The 10612-nt window shown below is 38.4% G+C and overlaps 1 protein-coding gene across 1 annotated transcript; it reads left to right on the top strand.

Moving 5' to 3' along the window:
* Positions 1-1464: 1464 nt before the first annotated feature.
* Positions 1465-9729, top strand: atp5f1b (ATP synthase F1 subunit beta). Its single transcript, XM_080199232.1, has 10 exons — positions 1465-1600; positions 4175-4357; positions 4535-4709; positions 6137-6258; positions 6743-6927; positions 7890-8048; positions 8161-8283; positions 8420-8632; positions 9078-9279; positions 9422-9729. Exons 1-10 carry the CDS (start codon positions 1495-1497, stop codon positions 9517-9519), a joined length of 1566 nt encoding a protein of 521 aa, XP_080055358.1. The 5' UTR covers positions 1465-1494; the 3' UTR covers positions 9520-9729.
* The last annotated feature ends 883 nt before the right edge of the window (positions 9730-10612 follow it).

Below are 10612 nucleotides of genomic sequence, written 5' to 3'. Positions count from 1 at the left end.
GCAGAGTCCGCATGTTCTTTCCATGTCTGTGTGGATTTCTGGGACAAGCAAGGTGGTAAAATCCCACCCTGTACGTGCAAGAGACCAGGATTGAAGAAGCGCAGATATCATAGGGGATTGTGGGGCTGGAGAAGGTTACAGTGCTCAGGTTTCCTCCCACAGTCTGAAAGCTGTGCTGGTTAGGTGCATTGGCTATGCTAAATTCTCCCTCAGTGTACCCGAACAGGCATTGGAGTGTGGCGACTAGGGGATTTTCACAGTAACTTCATTATAGTGTTAATGAATTCCTATTTGTGACACTAATAAACTTTAAAAAACTGTTTCTCTCTCCACAGATGTTGCCAGACCTGTTAAGTTTTCTAGCATTTTCTGTTTTTATTTCAGATTTCCAGCATTTACAGTATTTTATTTTTATTTAAGGTCTATTATAGAGTTGGACAGTGTTATGTAGATAGAAATAAAATAGAAAATGTTGGAAATGCTCAGCACGTTAGCCACTATCTGCAGAGAGAAACAGTATTAACATTTCAAGTCAACAATGACAATTCTTCAGAATGAGGAGACAGGAATGTAATTGAAGAAGCGGTTTGGGTTGGTGGAAGAAGAGGGAAGGTCTGTGACAAAGGTGAGGAGAGCAGGAGGGATTCAATGTCAGAGGGTTAAGCAAATTATATGAAATTAAAACAGGAAGTGTTGGGTACTTAATAGGTCTGGCGGCACATGCAGAGAAACTTACTTTTTTTGTCACTATTACTTCTTCACCCACATTTTACTTTTAAGCAAGTGTCCAAGTGAGGTGTGAATGACTGGATAATAGCTGTCCAAATGTAAAATGAAGGAATATAGATGAAAGGAGAAAAAAGAACCAGCAAGAAAAACAGAAGTAGAGGTGGTGACCTGAACTTTTTTAACTATTTCCAACATTTTCTTTTCTTATTTCTGCAATACTTTGTTTTTGTAACTCTTTCTGGTATTGGTTGAGATTAAATGCGCGCAAGACCTTGAGAATAAATATTTTCTGTATTGTTTCTTGCATAGTACAATGGGATTCGACTATAGTCCACATTGAGAGGATGGATAGGGCCTTGATTTTAACATCTTATCAAATCCGAAGGCTGATACAGAAATGCTGGCGAACTGGTGCTTAAACTCAGGATCTTCTAAATATAAATTGAAACAACTTCTACTGAGTCTAGAAGTGTTGTTGTTGTATTAACTAAAACATAAAATGGTTGCATTGCTTTTCGACATGCTCACTCACCCCTGTATGAAGTTTAACCTGCAAGCAGCCCCCAAGAGCAAACCAACTGTAAGCGAGATGCATTGTGGGAGTTGTAGTTCACTTTCCAACAGTCTCTGTGAAGCTTTCCGTCAAACGGACTACATGTCCCACAATACAGTCTGCGCCGTTTGTTGACATGCGCACTAGCGCCGCCGTTGTCTATATATAAGACGGCAGCTCACGGCTTGTCCTTGTCCACTTCTCTGGTCGCCATGTTGGGAGCAGTTGGGCGGTGTGGCCGGGGCGTGGTGCAGGCGCTCCGGCCTGTCGTCAACCCCCTGCCCCCAGTAACGGGCACAGCCGGTGCCCTCTATTCACGTAGGTATCCCAGATCGGGCTGCTTGGCTTTGGGATGTTCCCGCTGGCGCCGAGTTTCCCCCCGTGGCGCCGAGTGCTGAAACCTCCGGGCGGAGGCCTGGAAATGTCCTTACCCGAGTTCCTGCCCCCACGGCAGGTCTGAGCCCTGCGACCATCGCACGGTCTCTGAAGCCGCTGGGTAAAATTGATGAGCCGGGCGGAGGAGAAGCAACGTGGGCGGTTCCGCCGGTTTGGGAGCCGTGCTCGCTTTGACCTTTACCGTCCTGGAGCCGCAGGCTTGGGGCCTAGTCAACTGGAGCCGCTGCTTCCTTTCCACCCACTTCAGGGGCTTTAGCCGGGCGTGTGGAAGACAATAATCCCACTCTAGTCGCCGCTTTTATGCTCGCCCTGTTAAGACTCGCCTGTTTACATTTTTTCTAACCCGATTTCGGCTGCTTCGATGTCCTTCAGCTTCACCTTGAGAGTTGATAGCAGCTCTTCTCAAGCGTTGGCACTGTTTCTTAACACTATTGCACATTCGGGCTGCAGGTTACTTATTCAACAATGTCGACCAAATGTTACCTGTAAATGGCAGGTCTCTTGCAATTAGAGTGACAGGAATCATCTATTATCTGTACAGCGGATGTATATGCCCTTCAACTATTTTAAATTTGGGAATTAATTTGGTATTGGGTACCGTGGACTGAATGGGTATCCCTCTTGGTCTATCGGTCTATCATTGTAAAAGCAAATATACCTCTTTGTGGGACAAAAACCAAGAAGCTGCTTTTTGTTTGAGATTTCATGCCAGTCTTTGAATCGCTTGAAAGAAGACTGCAAAGTTTTCAGACAAATTTGAGATCTTGGTTAAAGTGGGTTGCATTTGGCCAAAATAGCCACACTTAGGGATAATTTGTTGTGTCTGGTTAGCACTAAGTTGCACAGGTACTTTAGATGTTTAAACAACTGAAGCTAGTGCATTAATGGGTTTATTCACTGGAGACTTACATGAGCAAGTTTGGAACATAAATGGGTCAATTATCTTGAGCTTGTTCCATCAATAATATGGCTGATCAGTATCCCAATGTCAATAAGTTTTGGTTGTATATCTTTGAATTTTACTAAAAAATTTCTCATTTGAAATGAACTGTGCTGTCACTTTTGTGAGAATTCCATGTTTCCTGTACCCTTTGGGATAAGTATTTTCATACATAATGATCTGACTCTGATTTTGATGTTAAACATTCTTGTCTTAGCTTCCTCCTATTCTTTTCAAAATCCTTAAAACTGCAAACAAATACCCCTTCCACCTCCATATTCCATTGGAATGAAAGCCTTGTACTGTTGCTCAAAATCTAGCTGTTGGAGCCCTGGTAACGTGGTAAATCTGCACTGCAATCCATCCAAGGCCAACATATCTTCTGAGATATGTGCCTGTAATTGTTCAGTGTTTGCAAAGTGTTCTAACCAAGGTGGTGTTCAACTGTAAGAAATTGCACGCCTTCATTTCCTGGCTTCCTTATTTGATATTCATGAGCCTGTAATATCTGTTCCTGGCTACTACATTCTGATCTATTTGCGTAGATCCCCTGAATCTCTTGAGTGCTACAGTTCACCATTTAAGAAAAATGCAGAATTATCCTTTTTGGTCCAAAATAGATGTTGCTGCACTAGGTTGCATTGAAATCTATCTGATGGTGTCAATTTTCTCAACAAATATTATGAATAATTAAAGTCTTGATTATAGAATAACCTAGTCTTACCTTTCATATCCATAATTCCCTTTTTACCAATTTTTAAAAAGGCCCTGCAACAGGCAATTTTTGCCTTCGATTCTATTTAGTTTTTGGTTAGCTCTCTTGTGGAACTTTGTATAGTGCCTTCTGGAAGTCCACAAAAACTACATGCATGGACATTCCTGTCTATTCAAAATTCAATCAGATTTGTTAGACATGACCTACCTCTTTACAAATCTTCATTGGGTTGCTAATCAACCCTTTTTCAAATGCTCTTGAACTCAATTTTACATTCCAAATCTTTGTCTATTAATGTATTGCCAATTGAAATCTCAAGATGCAATGTTAGGATACTGATTGCCCTTCCAGTCTTGGATTCAAATCAAGTCCTGGACTGGAGTTGAAGCCTTTTTGCTGATAGTCAGTCAAGTACTAGTGACAGAAGCCTACAGGACAAAAGTTGTTTTCAGTCTTAAGAAGCTTGAATGAAATTCACAGCATTGCTTTGAAGTTACTGCTCCAAAACTGGAATTGGTACAATTGATCATGGGGAAGCTTTACTCCTGGGGTTGAGGTTGTCCTGTTAGTAAGTGCACTCAAGTGGAGGGATTGTGATGTGATGGTATGTGCCAGCTGGTCATTCAGCTCTGATTCCTTAATGCAATTGTAGCCATTCTAAAGTTTAGTTTTGTGCTTTTACATTGAAAATGCATACCATTTTTAAGTTGAAACTAATACTCAAGCTTGTTAAGATTTCATTATCTATGGTTGATAATCTGAATGTTGTTTCTAATTACTACTAGAATATATAATTGAGCTTGATTCAAACTTGATCTGTATATTTAACTTTGCATTGTAGGGCGAAACTATGTTGCTCAAGCAAATCCTTCTGCCAAGGCAGGTATGGCAAAAGGGCGAATTGTTGCAGTCATTGGTGCTGTTGTGGATGTCCAGTTTGATGAAGGGCTCCCTCCGATCCTGAATGCTCTGGATGTGACAGGTCGTGAGAGCAGGCTGGTACTGGAGGTTGCCCAGCATCTTGGTGAGTGCAGTTCAATTTTGACTTGATTTTCAGGTGTGAATTCAATGATGAGACATCAAAAAAGACTTTCGTTCTTCTGAAATGTCTGTAGACAAACTACTATCTGAGAAACGTCAAGAATTAGATTTATGCCTTTCCCTTCAGTTAGGACTGAATATAAAACTTAAATTTGTATAGGTGAAAGCACAGTACGTACAATTGCAATGGATGGTACTGAAGGGTTGGTGCGTGGGCAAGAAGTTCTGGACACAGGCGCTCCTATCAGGATTCCAGTTGGACCAGAAACACTTGGCAGAATCATGAATGTCATTGGTATGCCCATTGATGAAAGAGGACCAATCAGCACCAAACAGTAAGTATAATACTATTTAAAAACTTAGGTTCTAGATTTGAGTGACAAGTATTAGCTATTCATTTTCCCAGTATGGCATGTATGTGGCTAGATAAATGACTATAGAAAACAAATGGTGTTCGATGATTCCCATTAAGAGAACCACCCAGTTAATCCATAACTGACTTTAACAGACACCTGTTGTGCATTTTCCATCTCTGATCACTGGATATTTATTAGAGAAATTGAGGTTTTCTAATTCTATCCATTCATCCTGGTTGATATTAGATTGTTAATTAGAGCATATAATTTCAAATTGAACATTGGGCATTCTAGACTTGTATTCTCATTGGTTTTATCACTGGGTTCATATTTAATTGAAGATAATATTGCGTTAATTATTTTGGCTGTGCCACTGAATAATCAAAGCATGTGGGAATTTGAAATAGTTTTATACAATTGAACAAATGAATTTTATCTGTGATGGATAAATTTTAGGTAATCAAAGATGTTTTGGGCCAAAGGCAGGTGTATTGTGCTAGGCCACAGATCAGTCATCTTCTCACTGGTGGAATAGGCTTGAGGCTGAATGACCTATTCCTGTTTTGAGTTCTGGATTGATCTTAATGTTAAATTCAAGCTACTGAAGCAGGTTTGATTAAACAATCAGAATTCCCAATTGCCTGGTTTTGGAAAGCCAATTCTTTGATTTATTTCTTACCTAATTTTGTACTGTACAGTGTAGGTTTGATTTGTGTACATTTATTGAGAAGTGTGTACTTAGCCTGATACTTTATTTTGTTCCTCATAACTAGTGATCATACTTGGGATTGCTAGGTTTTTAACTTTTTTTCTAGTGATTGCAGCTATAATGTCACTTTGCATGATTATGTAACTTGAGATGAAACCTGATTCTGATTCCAAATGCACTAATATCAAGTTGTGTTGGGGATCAGTTCCATCATACTATTGCAGGTGAAAGCATGTCTAAAAATTTTCCGAGGCCATTTGGATGACCTGAATGCTTTTAACAGTATTGAGCAAACTGATTTGTATGGGAGGAAGTCTACAAAAGAATTCTGGTCGAGTGCAGGCCGCAACTTTTGTGTGGACTGTTATTTGTACAGTGGTTACATATGAGAATGGGAAATGAAAATTGCTACTAACAAAAGAACACAACTATGTACAGCACCTTGAATGTTATTTCAGTCCCACTTCCAGCCATAATTCCTCACCAATAGCTGACTGTACTTTAAACTGAAATCTAGATCTGGAATATAAATGACAATTGTCTACAAAAATTGCAACTAGAAATTAAAACAAATGAGAGAACGTCAAATTGGTCCAGTTAATTCTGCCAGCTTAAATTGGTTCTCACTAGTGTGATTTTTGTCATACTTTATATGCTGTTCTTGATTCAAATGCATGTAATTTCATTTGCACTTTAGATTTGCTGCAATTCATGCTGAAGCTCCTGAATTTGTGGAGATGAGTGTTGAGCAAGAGATCTTGGTGACAGGCATCAAAGTTGTAGATCTGTTGGCTCCTTATGCCAAAGGTGGCAAAATTGGTAAGTATGACAGGAAACTAAACCTGAATTATTTATTTAATATTGATCAAGATGTTGTATTTTAAGCCATTTAGTTCTATAAAACCATTTTTAAAATAAATGTCTTGCTGTTAAGTACAATATTTGCGGGGGGGGGGACAGTTGTCAGGACAAAGAATAAATTGAATTGCAAGTTTACATCACTGAGCCAAGTACATTATGTAAGATTATTGCCTTTTAAGATTAGTTGTAAAGCTTGCACAAACCATGTGTAACTGAAATGTTGGCTTATTTGTATTGTGCAGTTTTACATTGCAATGGCAAGTGCAGTTGAAGAGTATTAATCTAAATGTGTGGATTCTGAACTGGCTATATAGATTCAAACCAATGTTTTACATTGGACTTGATTAAAATTGAATTAATTTAAAAAGAGCAACTCCAAGCAAATTTCTCAGGCTTACATTTTGATACAAATCAAGCTAAAGCTTGCTGCTTGTCTGTTTAGGTCTCTTTGGTGGTGCTGGTGTCGGTAAGACCGTACTTATCATGGAGCTTATTAACAATGTTGCCAAGGCCCATGGTGGCTACTCTGTGTTTGCTGGAGTAGGAGAACGCACCCGTGAGGGCAATGATTTGTACCATGAAATGATTGAATCTGGTGTCATCAATTTGAAAGATGCAACCTCCAAGGTAAAAGTGAATGTTGTATAGTTTTAATTTGTCAACAGAACAGTGAAAATGTACACAAATGCACTTTACATTTTTCTGAACTATTCATTTAGTTGAACAATTTAGATCATAACTACTGTGATTTTTTTTGGATGGCTGTGGTGCATTGTGCAACTAGTGGTTAAAGTGTACTGAACCCTGGGCTGTATAAATAGACTCATATATACTATATCTTGTTTAAAACATTGCTTCTGACTCAACTGGAGTATTCTATTCAGTTCTTGGCAATACACTGAGGATATGAGGCACGAGATTCATGAGTGGCTGTAGGGATGAGGAACAATTGGGACTGTTTGCCCCATTTAAGCAGAAGTTTAAGAATTGATAGGTGTACACAAATCACTTTGGACAGAATTTTTTGCATAATGATAGGATCTGGAATGCATTGCTTGTAGTGAGGGCAATTCAATCATCTCATTTCATCCCACTGGAATGGATCAAAATATGAAAAAGAAACATTTTCAGGACTATTGGGAAAAGGTGGAGGAATTGTAATAGGTCAGTTACTCAAAAGGTAAACTTGTTTCTATTGATTTACTCAGAGCTAAATGGGTCAGGAATGGGTTGTGTCCTTTTGTGCATTGAGATTTTAGATATTTAAATAGTGATATAAACAGTAACTGCTGCCATCTGAGTCCAAAATGAAGTGTTCTAAGTAGTTGAGGTTATTTATGAATTCAGGAGAAATGGCTGCCATGTGGAGTTGAAGAGCTTATACATTTTAAGAAAATGAAGTCATGAGAAAGATAGGTATGGAAGGATATGTGCATGTGGTGTTTGATTAAGTATGGAACAAGGGCCTTTTTTGTTGTACAATTCTGTATCAAGTACTGAATGACCACTACATTTTGGCTCTGAATATTTTTGGATGATTTAGGTATAAGTAACAATGTCCTCTGATTTTATTTTACTCTCCTTTTTAGGTAGCCTTGGTATATGGTCAGATGAATGAACCACCTGGTGCCCGTGCTAGAGTGGCACTGACTGGATTAACTGTTGCTGAATACTTCCGTGATCAAGAAGGACAAGATGTGTTGCTGTTCATTGACAACATTTTCAGGTTCACACAGGCTGGTTCAGAGGTAAACTTGTTTCTATTAATGTTTTGAGGTGCATCAATTGCATTAATAGTGTCATAAAATTTGTGTTTTGGACAAATTTTGCACTAATTTCCTATAATCTTTCCCTTTTTAGGTATCTGCCCTGCTTGGCCGTATTCCTTCTGCAGTAGGTTATCAGCCAACCCTGGCCACTGACATGGGTACCATGCAAGAGCGAATCACCACCACAAAGAAAGGATCAATCACATCTGTACAGGTAATTAAAACTAACACTTTTTTTGCAACTTCATTGCCTGAATATGATGCAGTATTCCTCAATGTGATGAAATATTGAATCATTAGATTGTTTACATATTTCAGCCTTGTACTGAAGGATAATTCATTTGTTTTAGGCTATTTATGTGCCAGCAGATGATTTGACTGACCCTGCACCTGCTACTACCTTTGCTCACTTGGATGCCACAACTGTACTGTCACGTGCAATTGCAGAATTGGGTATATATCCAGCTGTTGACCCGCTAGATTCCACTTCACGTATTATGGACCCCAACATTGTAGGGCAGGAGCACTATGATGTTGCTCGTGGTGTACAGAAGATCCTACAGGTTTGCATGCTTTTTGTTTTTGTATTAAGCTATTCTGTTTGACTGTTTCCATTTGTGGCTATTTGATTTTCACCAACAATATATCTGACCTTAGAATTTTCCACTATGTCCAATAAATTTTCTTAACTGCACCTTTAAAATAGGTGATATTATCTTTACCCTGTAATGTCAATGCTTTTTGCAATGGCACAATACTAGTTAGCTGAAAGTTGAGCCATAGACAGATAATTCAGAAGAAAAGTCATCAACTCGTTCAACATGATCATGACTTAAACACTTACCATATTTAATGGTTATCTTTTGGAATGTTCTAACTTTTGTAGAAAATAAACTAGTCTGCAGTAACTTTCATCTTGAGTCTGATTTCAGTTTTTCAGTTGACTTTTTCATTATGACTAACAGTGATAGAACTGTTTTTCTTGGTCTTATTATTTTCCCCCTTTAGGATTACAAGTCTTTGCAGGATATTATTGCCATCCTGGGTATGGATGAACTGTCAGAAGAAGACAGACTGACTGTGGCCCGTGCTCGTAAGATCCAGCGTTTCCTATCCCAGCCTTTCCAGGTTGCTGAAGTGTTTACTGGTCATCTTGGAAAATTGGTGCCCCTCAAGGAGACCATCAAAGGATTTCAAATGATCCTTCAAGGCAAGTTATTGTACTCTTTTGTTTTCCCCCCCCTTGTGTATGGTTTTTTAAATATTTTCAGGTTATCAAATAGTTAAAGAATATGCTAAATGCATTGTAGCTATTCAGCTTTTTCTCAATTATCTGCATTTTTTTCCTGTAGGTGAATATGACCACTTGCCTGAACAGTCCTTTTACATGGTTGGTCCTATTGAAGAAGCAGTTGCTAAGGCTCAGAAGTTGGCTGAAGAGCACTCGTAACATCTGTATTGTAACTTGTATGAAATACCTTCGATGTATTGTCATGACAAAATGTTATTTAATGTTTCTACTTCAGAAAGTGAAAAATAAATTGTCTGAATCTAGAATACAAAACATGTCCTGGAGGAAGTATCAGTGACCAATATTGAATCTTTGTATAACTGCATCACATAACAAAATAAATCTGACAACAGGTGTTAAATTCAATAAGCATGAATTTTATTGTGGAAGAGATGGATTGGTTTCAACAAGTATGGCCAAGTATATCAGTTTAGTGGTTAGCTAATTTATAATTTCAGGGGCATAAACTTTGAGCTGTACTTGTAGTTTGAGATCTGTCCAGTGCATAAAGCAATATTTTTAGAATATTTTTGAGGAATATCTTGAGGTTTTCTGAGGAATGTAAACTTGGTGTCTAAACAGCTGAAGTTATGGATGTTAATGGTGAAGTGATTTTAGAATCAGATTCTTGAGATCAAAACTGGGTGTGTAGAGGTCCAAGGGCCTAGAGGAGCTTGTAAATGTGGAAAGATGAAGATTTTGAAAATTGAGAAATTTTAAAATAGTTAAATGTGGAGTGGTGAATGGGAGTTGGTATGAATTATGAGCAGCAGAGATAAACACTGTAGTTGGTTACAGAATATTCAGTTATATTGTCTAGAGGTCTATGCCTGCATATAGCACCAGATATTTAGAATGCAGTTGATGGCACATCATGAAAATTACCATCAACAATTAATGTAGAACAAAGGTAGTGAAGTGCATAAGCAATACAAATGCATACAAGTACAAAGCATTTGGATAGAGTATATTCTCCACACAAATCTTCAAATACAGCTAGTGTAGGATGATATCTGGAATAGAACTTTTTGAACTTCAGACTGTGGTTGAATTAATTACCTTGCCCTCTAGCAGTAGTGTTTCCTCCTGTTTTTGGCAGAAGCTAATTCCAAAACTACTCCTGGCTAAGTAACCAAATGTTTTGGCTTTATTTGGTACTAACAATTTGATTATGATTAGGCAAGAATTGATTGCTTCTAACATGGGCATCTTGAAACTTGAAGTTTCTATCTAAAGAGGTTTTGGAATAACT

This window comes from Carcharhinus amblyrhynchos, chromosome 11, assembly GCF_965287045.1.
Source record: "Carcharhinus amblyrhynchos chromosome 11, sCarAmb.v2.hapA, whole genome shotgun sequence".
In the NCBI taxonomy this organism is placed as follows: Eukaryota; Metazoa; Chordata; class Chondrichthyes; order Carcharhiniformes; family Carcharhinidae; genus Carcharhinus; species Carcharhinus amblyrhynchos.
Note: the sequence above shows the minus strand (reverse complement) of the source record. Positions and strands in the feature narration are given on the sequence as shown.

Bases quoted from the DNA above. Each gene is read 5' to 3' on its own strand.
- atp5f1b (XM_080199232.1), top strand. From the start codon at position 1,495: ATGTTGGGAGCAGTTGGGCGGTGTGGCCGGGGCGTGGTGCAGGCGCTC. The intron at 4,358-4,534 runs GTGAGTGCAGTT...AAATTTGTATAG, and splicing joins GGAGGTTGCCCAGCATCTTG to GTGAAAGCACAGTACGTACA. The intron at 4,710-6,136 runs GTAAGTATAATA...TTTGCACTTTAG, and splicing joins GGACCAATCAGCACCAAACA to ATTTGCTGCAATTCATGCTG.